Source organism: Equus asinus, chromosome 4, assembly GCF_041296235.1.
Source record: "Equus asinus isolate D_3611 breed Donkey chromosome 4, EquAss-T2T_v2, whole genome shotgun sequence".
NCBI lineage: Eukaryota > Metazoa > Chordata > Mammalia > Perissodactyla > Equidae > Equus > Equus asinus.
In genome coordinates this window covers 41,538,946-41,563,380 of record NC_091793.1, presented here as the reverse complement: position 1 = coordinate 41,563,380, position 24,435 = coordinate 41,538,946, and the positions used below count along the sequence as shown (strand labels likewise).

At 40.9% G+C, this 24,435-nt stretch overlaps 1 protein-coding gene across 1 annotated transcript in view; it reads right to left on the bottom strand.

Moving 5' to 3' along the window:
* Positions 1-1,190: 1,190 nt before the first annotated feature.
* Positions 1,191-24,435, bottom strand: part of DRAM1 (DNA damage regulated autophagy modulator 1) — a 39,018-nt gene continuing 15,773 nt past the window's right edge. The window contains exons 2-7 of the mRNA XM_014835049.3: positions 21,336-21,403; positions 18,032-18,174; positions 11,116-11,293; positions 7,396-7,454; positions 4,109-4,201; positions 1,191-3,532 (exon numbers count right to left, since the gene is read on the bottom strand). Coding sequence (XP_014690535.1) covers positions 3,488-3,532; positions 4,109-4,201; positions 7,396-7,454; positions 11,116-11,293; positions 18,032-18,174; positions 21,336-21,403 — 586 coding nt within the window. The 3' untranslated portion in view covers positions 1,191-3,487. The remainder of the gene's footprint in view (positions 3,533-4,108; positions 4,202-7,395; positions 7,455-11,115; positions 11,294-18,031; positions 18,175-21,335; positions 21,404-24,435) is intronic.

The following is a 24,435-nucleotide window of genomic DNA, read 5'->3' as shown; positions in this document are numbered from 1 at the left end:
AAAGGATGTTAGGAAACCCAAACACGGCACAACACTGATGTACTTAATTTGGTTTATGAAACGCAATTTCTGTGGAATCCTCTGTGTTAGTGTTTAAAAAAAAAAAAAAAAGACCCACTTGATTAGGAATCAGGAAAGCAAGAGTCCCAGACTGGAATCTGTTGCCATCTGTCAGCAGAACCTCTCGAAGGCCAATGGACCTCTCTGCGTAGTTTCCTCATCTGAAACATGGGATAATTAACTGCCTGAGCAATGTCACAGAGGTTAAATAAGAACACAAGAAGCTTGAAAAAGAATAAACGTAACTTTGGAGTTAACTGAAGGCATGTTTATTACCTAAATGGCTGACATTTACTTTTTTTTTTTTTTAACCTGAAAAGGTTGTCAGCATGTATAATTTGGTTTACCCTGAAACAAGTTAGGTTGGCTTTTCTGGTGTGTATGGTGGGTGGGACTTTAATTCCACAGTGGAATCTGCTGCTGTGTCTGTCCAAGATCCATTTCCCATCCCTTTCTTCTCAGAAACAACTTTCACCTACTATCAGCCCAGTAGTTTGGGCAATGTTAACTCCTCCCTGCTACAGAGGTGGACATGTGACTCTGTCTGACCAATCAGAGCATCACACCTCCCTGGGCTACAGGATGGCCAAGCCAGCCAATCAGAGACAATGAGTTTCAATTCATGGACTTCTGTTGGAACCATTGAGAAGTCTTCTCTTTCCACTGGACAGGTTGTAGGCTTGGAGCTTCTAGAAGCCATCTCACTGCCAGCAGGGGAAAGCCTGCCTGAGAATGATGCCAACAGAGAGAAAAGCAGAGCTGATAGGAGAGAGAATATTTGCAGAGTCCTGGTGGCACTTTTGGATCCAGCCATCCCTGAAGCCAGCTCCACCCCTAGACTTCTGTTATTGAGTCAATAGCTGCCCCTTTTTCCTTCAACAAATTTGAGTTGTATTTCTGGTGCCTTCAACTCTAAGAGTCTTGACTGACGCGAACTTCTGATACGAATGTTCAAAAATCTCTACAAAGATGGCCCATCATGCCCATAGGCAAAGCTACATGAATTAAGAAAACATACGGTTTAAACTATACCTTTACAAAATCCAACTGGAGCTAGAATCGTTTCCTGAATAAATATATTTCATAGCAGTACCCAGGCGACCAACTATAATTTAACAGAGACACAAAGTACTAAAATAAAGAAATAGTTTATTTTATTTTACTCTTTCAGCCATGAGGTCCAAGGAAATGCAAGTTCATGGAAATTAGAAATAACACTGAAGTGTGGATAAGACCAGCTTTGAGGTTGCATGGAATCAGCCGAATGTGATTGTCTGGAGTGATTTCTGGCCATCTCAGTTTGCCAAGGCAGGTGTCCCATTTTGTCTAGCCCATGTAACAGTGTCTGTGGTAACTGTCCAGGTTGAAGAAAGTTGTCATAGAATGGTGACACCCAGACAACTGGAATGTTTACAGTACACAAAGCAGAACAGTCAACATTACTGAGTGATACACACCATCTGTTTATCACTTAACTAGTAAACCAGAGTAATGCACTCCTTCATTTGTTCACTCATTCATTCATGCATTCAATGAGTATTTATTAAGCACCTACTATGGACCAGGAGGCACCCTGGTAAATGCTGGAATTACAAAGATAAAGATTAAGGCACAGACTCTGCCCTCAAGGAGCTCCCAGTCTAATCTCACAGAGAGATGTGGAAATGGAGACAATGCATCATGAGAAGAACTGACAACAAAAGTCGGTTCAAAGTGAGACCCAAGCACGGATGCATCTCCTACAGGTTCCATGGTAAAGGTGTGAAGCATTCCTCCCTCTTTTCTGAATAATGAACACTTGGCAAAGCTTTAATCAGTCTTTTGGTTCCAGTGTTACAGTGGGGACCCACAGCATTATGACAAGTTACAACAGACCCAGAATGGTGATCAGGTTCCCACTGTTGGACACTTAGGGGAGACACAGTTTGTCATTGCAGAGTGGGTGACCACTGCTGTCTCAGCCCTTCACTCACTCAACAAGTCCTTATTGAAGCGCCATCACATGCTCACTGCTCCCAGACTGCCTCCAAGGCTGATCAAGTGGGCTGCTCTGCCCTTGGCATATGCCCTCAAGGTCTGCACCCACTTAGCCAGACGCCGGTTTGTGGTCTGGAGGGTCCTTGAAGGAGAGTTCCTTCTCTTCAGCTTTCAAACCTAAGCCTTAACATTTCAAGGCCCACTTCTTCCTCTGGAATGACTTGTTTCTGATTTGTCATTTGCGATTCGGGTGAAAAGGGGGAATGTGTAGCTCTTGCTTAACAAAGGACATGATTCACGTTCTGTACAGCGTGCAAACATCCTGCCACAAGCATTACAAAGAGGAGCAAAGAAAGTGCACCCTGCCACCCTCTCCTTTCTCTCTCTCTTTCTCAGACCTATGTTCTCGTTGACGTGTTGACTGGCATTAAATGAATTCGAGATGTGACTTTCAGCTTCTGAGTCAGACTGTGTATCAAGTTACGCCAATAACAATGAAGGGTGGTTTTATAAATCTGTGTCTTAATGCTTTTCACAGTTTGGCTTTGCAGAGGTTTAGTATTAAGCAAAAGTCTCCTCCCCATACCCCTGCCTTCCACGAATGTTCCCTGAGACACACTCTTCCTTCTTGCTCATGTAGCAAACACAACAATCTGGAATCGGTGAGGTTTTCCCATTAGTCTCTCACCTCTTCTTCACTCTGCTGCTCTAAGGCTTCTGATTTCTAACCTGCCTTGATGAATCCATCTCACCTGGAATCACACCCACTTCTGACTGCCAATCAGCAGCGGGGTAAAAGCTGCAGCCCTGGGCGCAGGGAGGCCCACGGGGGGCAGAATTTCAAAACTGAGGTTATCATGTCCACTTAGAGTTAATGTGCATAGTGGTATTAAGGCCTTTTGCTAGAAGCATTTTGCTTAGTTCATCTAAAAATCAGAGTAACTTAGTGTTAATTTATTAACTAAATCTTTGTGATGATCATAAACTGAATTTTATAAATCCCCTTGTGGTATAAAATTATACAGTTCAGTCTCCAAAAATGAAATTTAAAAATGATTATCCCCTGATTTTACATTTTAGTGAATTCCTCATTTAGTGTATTTCCATAAATCACTCGCACACAAAGAAAAAAACAAAACGGAATCTACAAAAATAGGAGTTGTCCACTTTCTGTGACACCTTATCTTTTCTGTAACGAATTTAATATAAAAAAGTGCATACTTGGAAAATTATAAAAAAAAACATTGCTACAATGTCATAAATGCTCCACATTCTCTAGGAAAACATACCTTTGAAAATAGTACAACCATTGGGAATCTTAATAAAATGCAAGTCCTGGATGTGCCACAGACCCATTCCACCAGGGCAGCGTTAAAACCCTGTCCGTCCTCTGTACCACTTCTAGAAATTGTCCGTGACTTTCATCGACTGCGATAGGATTCCTCTTTCTTCAAATGGCACCATTGAGTTCTGTAGATATCCTTAGGGTGACACTCTATTAGAAAAAAACGAGGTTTAAAAGAAGGTAAACAATTCCAGTGCCAGTTATGAAACTCCCGACAGCTTTGTCCCCCCTCAGACATGATCTCACTATGGTTTGTGCTGAGCTTGAGGGTCCTGAAGAATTTTCTTGGCTTTCTATATCCTTTTAGCTAAGCATTCACTTGTTTCAATATGTAATATTTTCCTTCCTGCCAGATCTGATAAGGTCCTACCTTCGGTCTGCCTTGGAAACATTTTTCAACAACATACTTCTGTTTTTTACAAAGACATTATTTCCTATTATTTGGAACTAGTAAGTGAGACTGCCTCAAAAAGAAAATAACCAAGATATATGACTATAAGCAACAAATGGCAGAGGACATATGAAACTTTCATTGTTTGGGAGCGCTGTTAAAGACTCTTTCCTTTGGGAATAACTAAGTTGCATGATTCTTAACATATTTTTTCAAACATGTAAGGGTAAAATGAAAGACAGCACTCTTATTTTGTTAAATGTAAGAAATTTTCCATGGATTTTAATAATCCTAATCATCAGCAACTTATAACATTTGAATTGATAAATACCTACCTGGAAATCTTGGACAAATGTTAGGAAGTAGAAAATAAAACCAAAGGCCACTGTCCATTCACAGATCGCACTCACTACGTGATAAACGTAATCCTAAGAGCAATAAGAAAGAAAGAGAATTTAGCCTAAATCGATTCACTTTAGTGTATGTATTGAAATAATAATGAGTGGGTCAGGCCAGAGGAAAAAGCTGTCCAGGGAGCACAAACCAGCCCCTTGAGGTGACACAGTCAGCAAGGCCACATCGATGAACATCAGGGCACCTACCCAGTGAGAACAAGAATGCAATTATCCGGAAAATTCTTTCCAGCTCTCACACACCCTGGCTTTCAGATTTAGTCTATGTAACTTCAAAAGGCAAACTAAAGACCACAAAATGGCTGAGACTGGGAACCGAATTTGGACTCAAAAGAAAAAAGAACTTTCCATACAAACCCTGACTTGCTATCCCACTGTTGGGAATCCCAACGTTGAAAGGCATGCTTAAAAAGCATCTATTCAGCGTTCATCTAGTTACTCCAAAGAATGAGTGTCTGGATCTAGAGAAAATTGGCTGACTATCACCACTGGGTTTTGTGTTTCTCTGTGACTATAGAAAATGTCAGTTCAGAAAATAGTTCTGCTTAACATTATTAGGTAAACACAGCTACAAAGCAAATGCTAATAGGTCATCTACGTGTTAACTGACTCTGTCTTCTTGGGGGAGGAATGAGAGAATGGAAGGCAAGAATGAGAATGGCTTTAATGGGCAGGGAACAAAGTCAGCTGCTTATGGAGGCCAGGAAATTAATCAAAATAAATGAAACTGATGGTTGCAAAAAGAGAGGGAAGACGGGGAGCCCATACCTCATCAGATCAATTCCATTTTCACCAAATGGGAAAATATGACCCCAGCGTTGCTTTGAGAGAGAGAAAAGAAGCATGCGCGTGTGTGTGTACGTGTGTGCGTAATCTCCTGATCTTTAAAACCTGGAAACTACTTTAAAAGCGTTTTCAAACAGCATCTAAGTCAAAAATGCACATCTGCATTCTGACTTTAGCCTACATGCCACATTAGGCCCACGGACTGTCAGGTTGCCCCCCTGACTTCAAATAATGACGTGGGTTTTTTTCTACTTCACTTTCTGCTCTGCTATAGGTCACAAGTGTGAGTAAACAAATGTGCTGGGTTGCAGGTTGGTTCCATGGTGACAGTCATTTTCTTTGATTCAGTTTTCATCCACAAATATTTAAGTGAGAGGCATCAAACTCTCACAGGCACCACCCTCACTCTCCCCACGAACACCCACATCCGTCCCCTGTTCTCATCCAGCTCACCCTGGGGAGAACCTGACCAGCCTTCCTTAGTGGGTAGAGAACAGAGGCCACCTCCTTTTGGTGACAGCACCATGGGATCCAAGCCATCCTATATCATCCCTGGACAAGGAAGATGGTTTACAAAGCTAGAAGCAGAACTGGGGGTGAGGGGGTGGAATCTCTTTAGCATGATATTGATATTAATGAAAGTGCACTGAACAGGAATCCAGACTTCTCCAGCACACGCATGTGAATGCAGGCGAGCCTCTGATCTTGTTCTGTGTAAAATGAGACAATGACATTATAATTCCCGCCCTCCCCACCAAGTAAAACAATTCATAGGAATGTGCTGTGAAAGCTCTAAAGTTCCACCAAAGTTTGGGGCAGCACCTAAATGATTTATCTATTCAGTGAACTAATGTAAAGGGTTTTCTCTGCATTCGCTGATATTGGGAACAGAAGGCAACACAAGAGGGACAAGGTGTTTTATGGAGTGAGTAGAAAAACAGGGACTTTTCACATTTTTAAGATAGAAAATGAAATGAAAAAAGATTTTTAACTGTCTGGGGATACACTTTGATGAAGCCGTCCAGGCAGCGAATTCATTTGATTTGCGGTGGAAGGTCTCCCCCAAGTGGTTAAAAAGTAAAGTACACTTGAGGTTGCTGTGCTGTGAGGCCTCACTTTCAGGAAGCACTTTGTTTTTAATGTCCTTCCGGTCATTCTCTTCCTTAGCATCTTTAGTCTCTCCCTTGTCTCCTGCAGTCTTCCATCACATGCTAGAATTCTCTATCTTGGAAAATCCTTCCTCTGACCCTGCTGTTGCTTCTAGCCACCATATTATTTTTTCTGTGCCTCTCGCTTCCAAACATTCGGTTGATAGCTGAATGAACGAACCACTCCTCTCACCGTTTCTTTACCCTCCTGCAATTGGCTTCTAAAGCCGACATTTTACTGAAACTGTCGTTTGAAAAAAACCTCAGTAACTCCACCTGCCCCTTGGGAAAAAAAAACTCCCGTTCTCTCACTAGCTTTCTTCTCTCCTGGGGCATCCTTGACCTTCCCGTGTGGCATCTAGATGAACCACCACTGTAAGTATCTAATGGCATGAGCCCATCTCAGTTCCAAACATTCCATCCCGTGTGTGCTGATGTCTGGTCTGGAAATCACTGGCCACTCTCCCCTGTGCTCTGATGGCTATCAATCCCACCGGAGGTCTAGGCCCACGAGTCTAACCTGACATTTCTCCTTGATGTTTCACTGTAGCCTCAGAGTCAACACTTCTGAAACGAAACCCATCCATTTCCCCCTGTGAAATCATTTATTTCTCTTAGGGACCTTATCTCTCTCTGCTCATGGGAACCAATTCTTTGGTTCACCCAAGATAAAAACTTGGAAGTCATCTTCAATTCATCATGTCCTTTCATTCTCATATTATTTGCCAGTGCCTTGTCACATACTGTCCCCCTACTACTGCCAATCTAGGCTAATCTTGATTTGAGATCTGAACTGGCAGAACCGCCTTCTCCCTGCCTTCCAATCTCCTGGCTCTCCTCTTCAACCCATCACAGGTGTTGCTTCTGAATAATATTCATCCAATAATGGTCTCTCCATTTACCTTCCTGTTCAAAAGCCTTTACAGGCTTACTCTGGTCACCTAAGTCAAGTCTGCCCACCTCTTAAAGCCTTCCACAAACTCCTTCCCCTTAAATGTCTGACCTCTCTTACTTAATAGACGGTTGAAGTGCTTAAGAGAGAATTAGGAATTCAAAATTTTGAAACTAATCCCAGGAACCATTTGGGATTATCCTGATAGCTAATTATAACACAGGCATTGCCAAATAATTGGACAGTAAGTTAATGTTATGCCATATTTACTCCATATTTCGTACCTTGTTCTAAGAAATGGCAGTGATTCTTTCTAGGTTTCACCCAACCATAGTCGCACATAACCAGGTCGACAATCAGATTCAAAACGACGTAAACCTTACCTTTTCTTTCGGATTCCATTCCAGCTTGGTTATAGAAATGAGTGAAGCACAGGCGATCACTAAGAAAAGGAAACTGTCAAGGAAACTACACAAGAAAATAGGTCCCTTTAATGCCAAGACTAGATTATTCTTCCAATGATCTAATCATAGACAGTGTTAAAAAGTTCCACCTCATGCCCATTACGATGGCTACTATCAAAAAAACATGTGTTGGCGAGGATATGGAGAAACTGGAACCCTTGTGCACCATTGGTGGGAATGTAAAATGGTGCAGCCACTGTAGAAAACGGTGTGGAGATTCCTCAAAAAATTAACCATAGAATTCCCATATGACCCAGCAGTTCTGCTTCTGGGAACATACCCAAAAGAATTGAGAGCAGAGTCTCAAAGAGAGATTTGCACACCCATATTCATAGTAGCATTATTCACAATAGCTACAATGTGGAAGCAACCCAAGTTCCATTGACGAATGAATAGATAAGCAAAATATGAATAATTTTTGTATGTATACATACAATGGAATCTTATCCAGCCTTAAAAAAGAAGGGAATTCTGTAATATGCTACAACATGGATGAACTTTGATGAGATTATGCTTGGTGAATTAAGCCAGTCAAAAAGACAAATACTGTATGATTCCGCTTATATAAGGTACTTAGAGTAGTCAAAGTCATGGAGACAGAGAGTAGAATGATGGTTGCCAGAGGCTGGGGGGAGGGGGTGTGGGGGTTATTGTTTAATGGGTATAGGTTTTCAGTTTCACAAAATGAAAGGAATTATGGGGATGGATGGTAGTGATGGCTGCACAACAATGTGAATGTATTTAATATCTCTGAACTATACACCTAAAAATGGTTAAGATGGGGCCGGCCCTGTGGCCAAGTGGTTAAGTTCTCGTGCTCGGCTTCGGCGGCCCAGGGTTTCGCCAGTTCAGATCCTGGGTGCGGACATGGCACCGCTCATCAGGCCACGCTGAGGTGGCGTCCTGGGTGCGGACATGGCATCGCTCATCAGGCCACGCTGAGGTGGCGTCCCACATAGCACAACTAGAAGAACCCACAACTAAAATATACAACTACGTACAGGGAGGATTTGGGGAGAAAATGCAGAAAAAAAAAAAAGAAGAAAAATGGTTGAGTAAATTTTATGTGTATTTTAGCACAATAAAAATATTTTGCAATGCTTAACACTTCTCTGTTTCTCAAAATAAAAGAAGTAGAAAGCATAGAAGATTTCATTACCATACTTCTGTTTGTAATAGTTTTCAAGTTCTTAATCATTTCATTTATTTGTTCTTTAGTTTCATCTTCTGGGCACCAGGTACCACACTGCAGGAGAAGGTGGGGGAGGCAGAGAAAAAACCCTGGCCAAACAGACTTGGTCTCAGCTGCAGAAACATCCCAGTCTTGCTGGGCAAAGCCCAGGGAATATGCCAAGTAAGAGAAAAGAATAGGGCCCAGTGATGAGTCAGAGGGAAAACTATTAATTCAGAGCGGAATGGGGTTTGGGGTGTCAGGAAGGCTTCACTGAGTTGAGCTTAATCTAAGTTGTGAGGTTTGAGAAGCTCTCCAGAACAGCGCCATCCCACAGAAATATAACGCTGGCCACATGTGTCATTTTACATTTTCTACTATAGTAGCCACATTTAAAAAAAAAACTAAAAAAGCCAAATGAAATTAATTTTGATAATATATCTCACTTAACCAAATATATAAAAAATATTATCATTTCAACATGTGATAATATAGAGAATTATTAAGATATTTTACATTCTTTTTTCTTATAAAGTCTCTGAAATCTGGTGTGTGTTTTAATGCAGCATGTTTCAATGCAGACAAGCCATGTTTCAAGTGCCCAATGGCCACGCGTGGCTGGCTAGTGGCTACCCTTTTGGATGGAGAGCTCAGCTCTAGAAAGACAAGGGGGAGGCGGATAATCCAGGGAGGAGAGCATGGAGCAAAAGCAGAGAACAGGAAACAGCCAAGTCTAGGGGAGAAAACGTAAAAGATGAGGTCGAAAAAATAGGCAGTCTCAGGCCATGTGTCTCAAGCAAAGGAAGCTGGACCCTGAGCTGTTTGTGATTCCGTGAAGGCTTGTGAAAGCTCAGGAAGCAGGGTACAAGACAGATGATTTTGCAGGGAGGGCTTAGAAGCGTGATTCCACAAGTGCTTCGCTGTGTGCCACAGTTTCTCCAGTAGTCAAATGAGGCCATTTCACAGAAATATTACAGTAAGGAGTAACGAGGACATTTTAAAGATGCTTTGAAATCTTTGTAAGGAAATATAAATACCACGCTAATGTTTCAGACAAAAGACTTGTTCAAATGGATGAATTTGTACGAGTGAATTTGATAGAGGGACATACCCTGTTTGGTGTGGCTCCTAAGAACAGTCTAGAAAGGGAAACTATCAGTCTGTGAAACTCTGATGCCTGAAATGTTTATTCTGCTAAAACTCCCTCTGATTTTAATATCTAGGGAAGTGTCTCCAAACCTGAAGCAGGGAAAGGTTTCCTACATCAAGAAACTTTGCTTGTAACACTATAAACACTTTTATGAATTTTACAACGAACCCGAGCTAATTTTCAGGAGCTGAATTTGAAGAGAAAGCATGAACGTCTTCAACCCATAAATAGGACAAGAAAACTGAGAAGGAACTATCTTAGAAATCAAGGGATATAGTTATTTGGTTGTTAAATTTCTCAGCACTAGGATTTGGTTCCTCTGTGCTTGGAAACTTTATAATTAAAGATTTCCTTCTCAAAGATAAAAAAAAAAACCCAAAATCATACTTAGACTTCACATTTTATATAGCTCCTACTTTAAAAGAGAAATGCAATACTTAATGTATAGAAGTATATGGTGGGTTTTTACTCAAGCTTGCCCACTTTATTCCACCACGCAACCCAGACTAGCGAAATTGTTGCTAATTAAATAGTTCCTATTTTCCTACAATCTGACAGTAACACCATTTTTTAATGACTCTGCAGCTTTCTCTCACATGACCGCAGATGGTATTTCGAAAGATGGGGAATTTTCCACCCCTCAAAGACCACATCGTTTTTATTCTCTTTGTTAAATACATCTAGAAAGAAAGAGAGAAAGAACAAGCTTTCATTTCTTCTAAATCAGAATATACAAGCCTGACAAATTCATATTTTCTTTTCACATTGTTGAATTAGAAAAGGAAATGAAATTTCATTTTGAAAATGAAATCAGTGATAAAAAGAAAGATACTAAGTGTATTTTAATTGACTTAGAAATAAATGATACAGAGCTTTTCAAAACCTCTGAATAAGGACGAGTAAATTAAACAATCGAATGTGGGGAGAGGGGAGAGTCTGGCCTCTTGGGCCTCCACAGGGCTATTACTTTAAGGACAATATCAATATTTGGTGTCTTTAACCAAGCACTACAAAGAAAAATAAATATTTTCACATGGCTCATGAAACTGATCCTGCGGGAGGAAAGTAAACAGACACTGAAGTGTTCTAACATTCTTCCGTTCTCCTTTCACAGAATTCTTTTCCCCAAAGGTTCCTTTGATCCAACCAGACAATGTTGAGACATTTTCTTAATGATTTACACCTTTCTCCCAATTGTTCTTCTGAAGCATGTGGAAATTTGGCTTTTAATCTTTGCTTTTTTCATGCTTTTTGGGGGGGACAGGGTGGGGGGAGGGTGTCAAGCTTGTGGGGACACTGACAAATGTGAAAAGGATACTGGGGATGACAGCAGCGCAGGAAATGGCAGAGATGGCCAGCCGGACGTGGCACGTGGAGAGGCTGTTCCACTGGGGACACGATTTGTAAGAGATGATGGATTGCAGGAGCGTGTACACGACACCGCAGACGAAAGCCAAAAGGGCGCCGCCGTCGTGGACCACGGGGACAGCTAACTCCTATAGAGAAAGGCACAAATGCGTGTAACTCCGCATGCGTCCGTCCACATCAGGCCCTGATTACGCACTCAGGCTGGGCTACTCAAAGCCCTGTCGTCACCGGGGCACCCACCGCTTCTTAGAAAATGTGGCTGCTTGTGGAAAACTACCACGAGCAAAGCCTTCCAAACGCTGAAGTGCACGCTAAGCACTCGGTCGCTCCACAGCAAACTTGGGCCCACGGGACAAGGACAGCGTGACATCTACCTTAGAGCGGGGAGAGTTGGGTATGGTGAGCTTTGGAGTCTGGCTGACCTGAATTAAAAAACTCAACTCCACCGCTAGGCTCTGTGACCTCAATTTCTGTATCTGTAAAAGGGGCATGATAATTTCTGCCTTGCAAGTTTGCAGTGAAGATTATAGGATGAATTTCATATAAAAGTACACGACTTGTTCCATGAAAGTGTCAAGGGTAGCTTGGGGGTTTTTAGGCTCCCTGCTCCCCAATAATCTCTATTTGTCCCTCCCAAGCCATCCCAAATGAACACACAAATCTAAGTAAAATCACTGCGCTTGTGATGCAAAGGCAACTTCAAATCAGGTCTCCAGCCCCCACCATCCTCCAAGCAGCCATTTCAACCAGAAGGCAGCCCTTAGGCCCAGTCTAGGCAGAAAGTCTGGTGTTGACCCAAAATATGCTCATAACTGACTGACAAAGGAGACTTACTTTGTCTCCTTTCAAATATGCAACAAGGGCCCTCCTTCCAGTATAACAATGACGTTTAGATTGAACAACTGAGTCTCCACTTGAACTTGAAAACGTGAGCTTTGCAAAGGGGCAAGTTAAAGTATTGTCCAAGAGAGCCTGGGTTTGGCCCCTGGCCCCTGCTGGCCCCAATTCACTGTCCACAGCCCTTCCTCCAGGACTTTTCTTTGCCCTGGGCCACCCAGGTTTCCCCGCAATCTTAACGTTCTCCATCCAGACTGTTCATGAATAAGCTAATGTTAAATCTTTATTCTCCGCATGGGAAAAAGAGATTTTTTAAAAAACCAACTTTTAAACTTATTTTCTACGGAAATTTTTTTCCTGGTATCAAACCTGGGAATATAGGGGAAAATCCACTGCTTGATTTGTGTTATATTCAAATATGGCTGCATTAACATTCTACAACATGGCATATCAATTTCTCATTTGTTAGGTGTAGATTCTGTATTCCTAGGATACCTAGCATGAGTGTGTAGATTTAGGGAAGCTATATACGAAAAATAAAATACATTCTGGTCAGCCCTGTGGCCTAGTGGTTAAGTTCAGTGTACTCCGTGTTTCAGTGGCCTGGGCTTGGTTCCCAGGCATGGACCTACACCACTCATCGGCAGCCGTGTGGCAGTGACCCACAGATGAAATAAAGGAAGATTAGAATAGATGTTAGCTCAGGGCAAATCTTCTTCAGCAAAAAAAAAAAAAAGAAAGAAAGAAAGAAAGAATGGTTAAGATGGTAAATTTTATATTACATGTATTTTACCATAATTAATAATCTAAAGGAAATGAAATCATTGTCTCAAAAAGATACATGCACCCCTATGTTCACTGCAGCATTATTCACGATAGCCAAGACATGGAAACAACATAAGTGTCCAAACGGATAAAGAAAATGTGGTATATATACAATGGAATATTATTCAGCCATAGAAAAGACGGAAGTCTTGCCATTCGTAACAACATGCATGGACCTTGAGGGCATTATGCTAAGTGAAATAAGTCAGACAGAGAAGGACAAATACTGTATGATCTGGCTTCTATGTGGAATCTTAAAAAAAACTGAACTCATAGATTCAAAGAACAGACTGGTAGTTGACAGAGGGTAGGGGGTGGGAGAAATGGGTGAAGGTGGTCAAAAGGTAAAAGGTTCCAGTTATAAGGTCTGAGGATGTAATGCACAGCATGGTGACTACAGTCAACAGAACTGTATTGTATATGTGAAAGTTGTTAAGAGAGTAAATCTGAAAAGTTCTTATCACAAGAAAAAAAAATTGTGACTATGTGAGGTGATAGATGTTAACTAAACTTATCGTGGTGATCATTTCACAATTTATTATGTTGTACCCCTTGGACTGATACAATGCGATAGGTCAATGACATCTCAATAAAACTGGGGAAAAAAACAATATTAAGCCAAAAATAATAATAATGAAAGAATTAAGAAAAATAAATCCTTTTCACCCCTTGGATGTTAGGCATATTTGGGCAAAGGAAAAATGAACAAAAGATAAGGCATCTACTGCTAATGAGTCATTTTCCAGAATAATCTTCTGAGGATCCTGGTGCTTTCCACCCTCCATTTTCTTTTCCTGCTGAGTAAATCAACATCCTGAAGGTACACACTTTGATTCCTCCCCTAACACTGTCAAGGAATTTGCTTCCGCCACCCTGACCAATTCAACCCATCCTTTAGGATCTTAATCTGCAAACTTGCTGGGTCCCCACATCAACCTGACATTAACAGATCAAAACGCCCTCGATTCAGCAGGAGTTGTATTTGCAATGTGCCTTTTTCACTGTGGAGTACATACTCTCTCATCAAAGGTGTCTTCTAGAAGGAAAATGATTCTTAGATCAGACATGAATTTTGGATAGAGGATAAGATGAAAACCTGGCACCTTTTTTTGGATCTCTTTTTTGAAACTCTCCTTAATTCAAAAGAGAGTAAAAAGTGAGAAAACTAGAATATTGAGAGGGTTAAATCTCAAAAAACTTGACTTTCCCAAAAAGGAAACTTCTTGAGGGAAAGTAAAACATTGACAGAGATTGGTGAGGACACAGCAACAAGTAGCCATCCCACTCGCCAGTTCAGGAAAGAGAACCATCTGTGAACTTCTGATAAATGCAATTACTCTCACTCAAGAAAAACCACCACCTCTTGCCCTCACATCTCTAATTCTTCTTGAGGTAACAGCTCAAGTTGGTTTGCTCATGGCATGCTGAAAATGACTTACAGGATATCAAAAGAAGGAAGTTGTAAAGATATACTTATGGGAACAATGTCAAGGCAAATACTTGGCTCTCAGGGAAGTTAAAGATTCTATTTCTGGTTTTTTGTGAAGATGTAATCACTTCATGGAAGCCTTACAGAGAACTAAAACTTCAATTATCTAACCATCTAAGTTTTCTTCTTAAAGTCTGCCCTTTGTGGTGTAAAAATGGACAGCTGCACCACTCAGGATGTTGAGTTATTTGGAGAAGAATGTGATAGGACATTATATAGCGCGTACCATCGCCCATGAACAATTCATATTCACACTCTACTGGACAAATTATATCATTCCGGGTCTCCCCGTCCCTTTTCTTTTCTTTTTTTTTTGTTTCCATTGTGCTTTCTGATGCTAGAACTGCAAACTGTGTGCACGTTTTTTCCTCACAGAGATTTCCTCATTCTGGCTTTGAGGTTAACTCTTTCCCACAGGTTCTGGACACACGACTTTGATTCAAAGGCCACTTCTGCCTTTCACGACTCATACGATCTTGGACAAGGTTTAACCTCTCTGGGCCATTTCTCCTTGATAAATGAGGAAACTAAAGCACCTATCTTCTAAGGTCGTTAGAAGAACCAGATGATTTAAAGTATTGAACATTTTCATAAATGTCTGTCACATGGAAAATTTTCAAGAAGTGTTATGAAAACAAAATGCATACAGTCATAAAACATAGTGTCATAGAGAGACTCTACCATGTGACAAATGTCACATGCAACCCTGCATTGCAGTGTTGTCTTATTTTGCCTTATAGGGACATTAAGGGAGGAAAGTAAAGGAGCCTGAAGCACATTTAGTTCACAAAATGCCTTCCAGGATGCTCTGTACACTTGCTCTGTACATTTGGCTCTCACTTTTCTAGCTCCCAATGTTAACAAGGAAACACTTATAATTATGGTTTTTGTAATGTCCAAACCCAAAAGCTCGTTGCCCTGAGTTTAGGGCCCATACCCCTGCCCTGCAGGTTGTCCTGAAGATCCTGTGTCATATAAGGAAGGGTTCCTTCCCCCTCAGCCCTCACTGCACAGCACTGGGTTTCCAGAGCACTTTATGATAATGTCCCTCCCACTGACAGACTACCCCCAAGTGCAGTGCAGAAAAGGTGATTCTGCAGGCCCACGCAGTGCAGGTCAATGCAGGTCAGCTCTGACAACAGCCTGACCTCATGCAGGAGCGAACATTAGCGAATGGATGGAAAGCAGGTGGACGGCACAGGTAGAGGTGTGGGGTTATTATCCTCCTAGATCAATACTAGGGTGCAGCACCCCCAGACTGTGTGCAAACATGTGCTTTTGCAACAGTGAAGGCTGACACCCTTCTGTGACAATAATTACTAGTCTCCAGTGTGTAGAGTTGCTCCAAAGAAAGATAGCAAAGTGGCAAGTGCCCAGGGTTGCTGTTTTCTAGGTAATAACAAACTTTACATCTGACAATCAGGGGCCTCTCAGGAGTAACTACCCCAAAATGGGTGGAGCTCCTCTAGTTCACTGGCTGTTCTCCATTTACGAATGAGACAGAATTTGAGCATAACTTTGAACTATCAAAACAGAAATTTATTTCCAGACCTTGTGTAAACAGATTTACTAACAAAATGCATTCTGAAACATGAAATAAACAGGCTGGAATATAGCAAAGTGATTATGCTATTGGTCAAGAGAGATTTTGCTTTTACTGTATTTTCTTAATTTGTATGAAAATGTAATCCATGTCAGTTAATTAAAATAAATTTGAAAGGGGGCCAGCCTGGTGGCATAGAGGTTAAGTCCATGCACTCCTCTTCGACAGCCCAGGGTTCGTGGGTTCAGATCCCGGGTGAGGACCTATACACTGTTCATCAAGCCATGTGGTGGCAGTGTCCCACATACAATATAGGAGAAGATTGACATGGATGTTAACTCAGGGACAATCTTCCTCAAGCAAAAAAGAGGAAGATTGGCAAGAGATCTTAGGTCAGGGCCAATCTTCCTCACCAAATAAATAAATAATAAATAAATGTGAAAGAATAAAATAAATTATACATAATATATGACTATACATTTAAGCATTTGCACATATAAGCATGTGTATGGAGGAAAAACACTAGAGGTAAATACATCCTTATTAACAGCGTTAATTTCTGGGATATGAAATTATGAGTATTTTTTCTTTTTATACTTTAAATTTTCAAAATATTCTACGAGAAAGAATTACTTTTTTTTTTTAAGATCGGCACCTGAGCTAACAACTGTTGCCAATCTTCTTTTTTTTTTTTTCCTGCTTTTTCTCCCCAAATCCCCCCAGCACATAGTTGTATATCTTAGTTGTGGGTCCTTCTAGTTGTGGCATGTGGGACGCCGCCTCAATGTGGCCTGATGAGTGGTGCCATGTCCCTGCCCAAGATCTGAACCAGCGAAACCCTGGGTTGCTGAAGCGGAGCACGCAAACTTAACCACTCGGCCACAGGGCTGGCCCCAAGAATTACTTTTGAATGAGTTATGGCTGTAAGTTTGTTTGAGCAGCCAGCTCAGTTTCCTCGTGGGCAAAGGAATGGGCCTTGTCTCAACCAGAGCTAAGGGATATTTTAGGTTTGAAATCAATCTATTTATTTCATATATATGAAAAGCACATGCTGTGTGTGTCCCAAGGTCTCAAAGAGTGAATAGGATCACTACCTTTTATACACCTTGCTCTTAATTCAATAAACTTAAGAGAAAGCGGGGCGGGGGGGGGAACAGCATCACATAAGATCACCCCACTTCTCATGGGAAAAAAGTTAAAGGAAGACCCCTGGGCAGAACAAAAAGTCCTCCTGGATTAACTTCCTTTCTGCTGTCACAAACAGATACCAGTGATGGAGTGATGGAGAGATCAGGACCACTGAGTGATGGAGCGATGGAGAGATCAGGACCACCGTAGTGTCAGCCTATGATGATGAAACGATGATGACCATGATGGCTGCCCACTGTACATTATCTCATCGAATCCTTGCAATAACCCTATGAGGTGAGTGCTATTATAATGAGTATTAATTTGAAATACAACAAATATTTTTAAAATATTAAATATTGTCTCCATAGACAAATAGGTCCCATGCCTTCCTGAAAGAGACCTTGGGATGAACAGGAATCCACAAATTGGAATAAAACGAGTAGGGTTTTTTCAAACACTTGACACGGTAAGAATACAGCGAGCAGACTCCGCAGTAGACATGATGTAAGTTAATTTGCTCCAGTGGGGCCATATTGTGACCCTGCACCTAATTAGCGGAGTAACCCTGAGCAAACTATTTCACCTCCATGTACCTAGATTCTATCTGCGAAAGGAAGAGATCAGATGCTGCTCTTTGAATTGAACACCGGAGGTTCAAACAGGGGAATCAGTAAACACACACTCATACACACAAATATCTTCACACTCTTAGTGAAATCCTTACAATGGCTGAAGTAGCTCTCCCAACACATCAAACCACATCAGTAAGAACGTAGAGCAATGCAGAGCCCATAAAATCGTTCAAACTGCTCTCTCTCTCATAATCAAGCAAACACGCACCCCATCTGTCCTACATACCAAGCAGGACTGATTTTCAAGTGATAAAGATTCATTTCTAAAAAGCGACCTATCCCAATTTTTATAAACTCATCATGACAGCTATACTGGCACAATCATGCCTCTTGTGTCCTGCTTCTCTCCTCCGGACATATTTACATTTACTCCATCACCCCCACCAACTGAAAAAACTTCAGGTCCTACCTGAAAATTGGCTACAATGCCCATTCCGATACATCCCACCAATCCGAGAACCAACGACACCAAGTTAAAAACAGGAGTGCTGAAATGGCTGGCTTGATTTTGCTTCTCTACTATTTTATATCTTGTGTACATCGTGGCTGCACCTGAAAAAGAAGGGCACTTGGATGAATTTTTATTTGATTTTTTAGAATGGAAAACACAGAGAGAGTTTTGTATTGCTTTTTCAAAATTTGTACTTTTCAATTTCTTGATTGCAATAGGATCCCCACTCGCCCACCATAGTCCTTCCTCATTGCGTCTTACCCTCTCCCCTGTGTGATGGGGACACACACACACACATACACACACACACCACTGTTACCCCTTTCACATAAATGCTATTGTACATGTATTTTTCTGTGACTTGCTTTTTTTCCACTTAAAAATGTACCTTGGAGATCTTGCCATGTCAGTACAAATAGGTCTACTTCATCATTTTTAGAGGTCTCTTGATGGTATATAGTAAGATGCCATATTTATTTCATCATTCTCCTAATAATAGATTTCCACATTGTTTCCATGTTTTTCCTATTACAAACAATGCTCAATGAACATCCTCGTATATAAGTCTTTGGCACACTTTCATGTGCTTCTGAAAGACCAATCCTAGAAGTAGTACTACTGGGTCAAAAAACCATGCACAATTAGAATGCTAAGAAATATCTCCAAGTGGCTCCAAGATTGTAGCAATTTATACTCCCACCAGCACAATTTCATAGCAATTCTGAATGCCCTTGGCGTTTTTTTTTTTTTTTTTTTTTTTTTTTGGTGAGGAAGCCAGGCCCTGAGCTAACATCTGTTGCCAATCTTCCTCTGTTTTGTATGTGGGACCCCACCACAGTATGGCTTGATGAGCGGTGTGTAGGTCCACGCCTGAGATCTGAACCTGTGAACCCCAGACTGTGGAAGGGGAGCACATGAACTTAACCACTATGCCACCAGGCCAGCCCCTGACCTTGCCTTTTTAATTATTGCCAATTTAATGAATGAAAAATGGCAATCTGTTGGTTTCACTTGGATTTATCTGATGATTAGTAAGATTGTCCAACTTTCAGTATGTCTACTGGTCATTAGCATTTCTTCTTCTGAGAATTGCATATTTACAATTTTTTTCTTTTTTTCTCTTGAGTTTGTCTATCCATTTTTAATTTGTAGTTGCCTTCTGCACATTATATACATTAGTCTATTGTCTTCTATAAATATTACAAATTTTCTTCTGGTCTCTTGTCTTTAATTTTGTTTCTTGTATCTTTCATCACTTAGAAGTTGTAATTTTTTATCTACTCAAATCTGTCCATTCTTTCCTATTTAGCTTTTGGGTTTTGTGTAAGTGTAGATAAGCTTTTCCATTGCAAGGTTCTCAAAATATTTTCCTATAATTTAATCCTCTAATAGTTTTGCTTTTCATGTTAGTTCTTTAATTGCCATTGGTTTTGAATGGTGTGAGGATGGTAAAAGGGATGTTTTTCTAAAGAGCTAGTCAATTAATCAATACCATTTAGTGTTTTGGAGAGTAATTTGACAATAAAGTCCAATCTCCAGGAGGGCAGGTCCTTGTCTGCCTGCTATTGTGACCCCAGCACTAAGCATAAGCTCAGAGCCCAACACAAAGTAGCCACCTAGTAAATGAAGGCTGAATAAATGGATAGCTATCCAAAGTTTAGACACATATTCCCTTTAACTCAGCAAATTTATCTTGTATAAAAACTCACATAAATATGCAAAAATACATTCAAAAAGATGTTCACTTTAGCATTGTAAATTACAAAATCAGAAATAAATAAATGTTTAACAATAGAGACTGATGAAATAAATTATAATACAGCCATGAGATGGATATCATGCACGTGTTAAAAGGATAAAGTAGATTTCTCTGTATTGATACAGCGTGATGGCCGTAATATGTTGCTGAATTTTAAAAAGTAGGTTAAAAGCTAACAATTTATCATAGACAGTTTTAAACGAAGATATTCATATCAGATTCTGCCTTGCCTAGAAGCAAAAAGCCGTATTTATCGCTTGTTAGTGATAATCTGTCTTCTAAATCTGGACTCCGGGCAAGGATGGCATAAGAGGCCGCTGGAATTGATTCACTCCTGTTTCTACTTCCCCTTGTCACCTGCAAAACCTTGGGAGGAGAAACCACAAATGGGGACGGGGTGAAACTTTCATTCCACCAAGTAGGATGAACAAATTCCAAAGATGCCAAGTCACTAAGTAGGGTTTCCGGCACCTCCGTCCCTTCCCATCCTGCACCAGCAGAGCGGGACAGAGTGCTGGTTACCCAAGAGGCCCCTGGACGATACTCCATTGTTCCATAGGGTAGAGGTTTACGGAAGCGCCAAGAGAAAGCGCCCTGCCCCTTACGGCCGTACACCCAGATCACCCCGAAGTAGACCGAGTTTTCCAGTCCCTACATTAACTGGCTCATGAGAGGGTTGTATTCTGTCAACTGCATCTCAGGTGCATTTGAGGAATTGAAAAGAAAAATTATACCTGAGTGGGAGACAAACTTCCCCGCTTCTCCTTCCCCCTTTCTCTAACAGGCGAGACAACACCTTTGCCAGGGGTTCGCAAGCCCCAGTGAATCCCGGAGTGCCCGAGAGAGCTTGTTCGCAATGCATATTCTCGGTCCCCTCTCCCAGGGGTTCTGATTGGGTGGATCTGCAGTGTGGCCCCGGGACATGCCTTTTAACCAGCGCCCCAGATGATTTTTATCTAAGTTGCCTTCAGAACACACTCTGAGAAACATTACCTTATGCATTAGGTGTCTTTGGCTTACACAAATGCATCGGATATAATTCACAATTTAGAAAATTAAGTTACATTTAAAATCCATTCCAAAATCCTGTAGCAAATTACGAGATGAAGTGAAGAATAGTTCTATAATGAAGCTGTAAATAACTTTGGATTTCTAGTCATTTTAGTTTCTCAAAGTAGAGCAAAGGTCGTACTTTTAAAAAATCATACACACCAAGAGTGAACCCTAATGTAAACTGTGGACTTCTAGTGATTATAATGTGTCAATGTAGGTTGATTAACTACCAAATCTAACACTCTGGTGGGGGAAGTTATGGGGCAGGAGGAGGCACATAGATGGGAAATCTCTACCCTTTGCTCAATTTTGCTGTGAACCTAAAACTATTCTAAAAAATAAAATCTGTTAAAAAAATTTTAAAAATTATATATAACTGTAAATAACATATTTCACCTCACCTGAGATTGTGAATTTTTCATATATTTATAATAATTATTGGGTACTTACCAAGAAATGCGGAGAAGTTTATCATAAATCCAAAAATACCACTTTCTGGAGGGGTTGTTCCTGTATCACTAAGAAAGAGAAGAAATGTCCAAATTATTAAAAAGGAATTCAGTTCAGACCTCCAGGCAGGTTTGTAATTGCAATTGTAATTGGCAGTTTTTATACTGTGTTTCTTCTGGGTGTTCAGCCACTTTAAATTCCAAAGATTTGGCCTGATTTTGTTCTAAAGTGTTTCCATTTTGGCTCTGAAAAATCTAAAATTCGGGGCCAGCCCCATGGATGAGTGTTTAAGTTCACACACTCTGCTTTAGTGGCCCGAGGTTCCACTGGTTCGGATCCTGGGCGTGGACGTGGCACCGCTCATCAAGCCATGCTGAGGTGGCATCCCACACAGTACAACCAGAGGCACTCACAACCAGAATATACAATTATGTACTAGGGGTCTTTGGGGAGAAGAAGGGGAAGAAAAAAAAAAAAGGTTGGCAACAGATGTTAGTTCAGGTGCCAATCTTTAAAAAAAAAAATAGAAAAAAGAAAAAAATCTAAAATTCATTTTTCTACCATGAGAGATTACATTTTTTTTTTTCCACCGTAAAAAGCTAGGAAATGTTTAAAGTGAATGGTGGTGCTGTTTCTCAAGTGATCGAGCCCAGTAAACTTGATATGTGTTCATTCTTGGTGAAGAATTGAGTGTGACTATTTTGGAAAAAAAAAAAACTGGTCTAAAGTTACATTTGAAAAATCTGCTATTGGGATATTAAATACACATAAACACATCATTTTAGTTTTTTTAACAATTTGATTTATGCACAAGAATTTACACTGCTGAAAATACAATCATGGAAAGCTGAATATCATTGATATCTATCAGTACTTTATGGAAACATCATAGAGTATTGAAGACATATTAATGGTGATAAATTATTTTAACAAAAAATAGTTTCTATAAAACATTTTTCAGGTGCAGTCTATCAATTAATTAATTAAGTGAGCTGGAAAGTGGAGTTTGATATGTTCTGTTTTCTATACATTAATGCCAAGGTTTACATTTTTACATTTTCAAGCTGCTCACATAAAGCAATGATTTAAAACTGATGGCAAAAGAGCTCCCAACATGAAACAGCTCATACTCGTCTTGAGTGTTCCCATGTTTACAAATGGCTCTGAAATTTAAGTACTATTTAAAAACTGATCATGCTGCAAAGACGCACTTCAAAGTGTTTGAAGAATTCCACAAGAAGCCTGTGTGCGCAGAAAGCAGGAGGCTGTAGGTTTTGTGAACACTTAATACTTGAAGAGTAGAAAGAGGTTAATATTCCCCTTACAACAAAGGCCTCTATTCTCAATTATTTCCATCTCGGTTCACTTGCCCCTGTAAGAATCTGCAGGGTTTAGAATTTAACATTACCATTTTTCCTACATAGGTAAAAATGTAGGGAAAAACCATTTGTCTCACTAAAGGCAGGCTGAGGTGGAGATGCCGCCCAGTGTGTGGGATGCCCTTCTGAGCACAGGGTGGTGCTGAGTGGGCGAGAGGAGGGGATGGCAACCAGCGACAGGAAGAAGGTGGAGGCAGCTCGTAGCCTTGGGCAGCGCTTTTGCCGGAAGATTAATTCTCATGGGGAAATCAAAGCTTCTAGTCTTGGCCTCAGGGTATAAAAAGGCGGCCACTTGGGGCTGGCCCCGTGGCGAAGTAGTTAAGTTTGGCACGCTCCGCTTAGGTGCCCGGGTTCGAAGGTTCAGACCCCAGGCATGGACCTACACCACTCCTCAGCCATGCTGTGGCTGACGACCCACATACAAAATAGAGGAAGATTGACACAGATGTTAGCTCAAGGTGAATCTTCCTCTGCAAAAAAAAAAAAACAGGCAGCCACCTGGTCACTTATGCAAGAGTACTTAAACCACAGATCTGAGAGTAATCTGCCATGTGCTGGGAAGATTGTTTGCTTGTTTGCGGAGAAAGGGAAGGAAATGGCAGAGCGAGGAGGATACTTAGGGGGACAGGTAGTTGGGGGGACAAAGGTGCTCTAACATGAGATGAGAAGACAGCCAGACTTGAGAACTGTCCATTGATAGCAACCCAAGACACATGTGAAGGGCCCAGACGTACAGTCCACCTGACATCAAACATGCGATCTGAAAGCTCAGAATTTCTGGGTGGTATTTTATTCTTCTTTATTTGTACATTCAAAACTATCCAGGCAGAATCAAAAATGCTTTTCAAATAGCCATTCCAGATGTATTTGTTGAATGAATGATTATCACTACTGGAAAAAAAATTTTGACCTAATAGATACCACTTATTGAGCATTTACTCTGTAGCAGGCACTGTTAGGTGCTTACCATCCATCATTTCATTTCATCCTCGAACACTAAGGTGGAGCCTCTATCAACCTCATTTTACTAAAGAGGAAACTGGATATTAGAGAGGTTGTATAAGTTGTTCAAGGTCATAGAGCTATTAAACACAGGCATTTATATTCCAATCCAGATGTCTGACTCCTTGGCTTTCCTGCCTCCACTGTGCTCTAACAGCAGGCAAGGAACAAAGCAGTTACCACGATTGGGGGTGTGGGTAGAGAACAAACACTGATGTGCTGGTAAATGTTTAACAATTAGCTCTGGAGGGAGCCTGGTTTGTACCACAGGTCAACTTCCATGGTGTAAATACTCCCAACATGGCAAAATTCAACCTACCAAAATGTAGGTCACTGAACATGGAGTTAAGAAGAAATGCACGCAATTGGCTCTTAGGAGCACATACCAGCTGGCTCCAGCATACCATGGGAATGAACCATGATCGTAATGAGAAGGGATCATCGTGCCTTTGTTGTGTACCAGGAAGGCATAAACTAGGCAAGACCTCATAGCTTTCAAATGCCATAATTGAATTGTAGACCATCTTTGACAAATTTTCACTTCCATGGTAAATCTAATTTTCTTTCAGAATTACCAAGTCTACAACAGCCATCATGAATGCATGAGTACCAATGGGCCTACATTCCTACACTTGGCACTATGACATAGGCAGTGTCAATACTACAAAAATTGGGGAAAATATTAGTGCATTGCATTCATAACCAGTTGTTTGATTAAA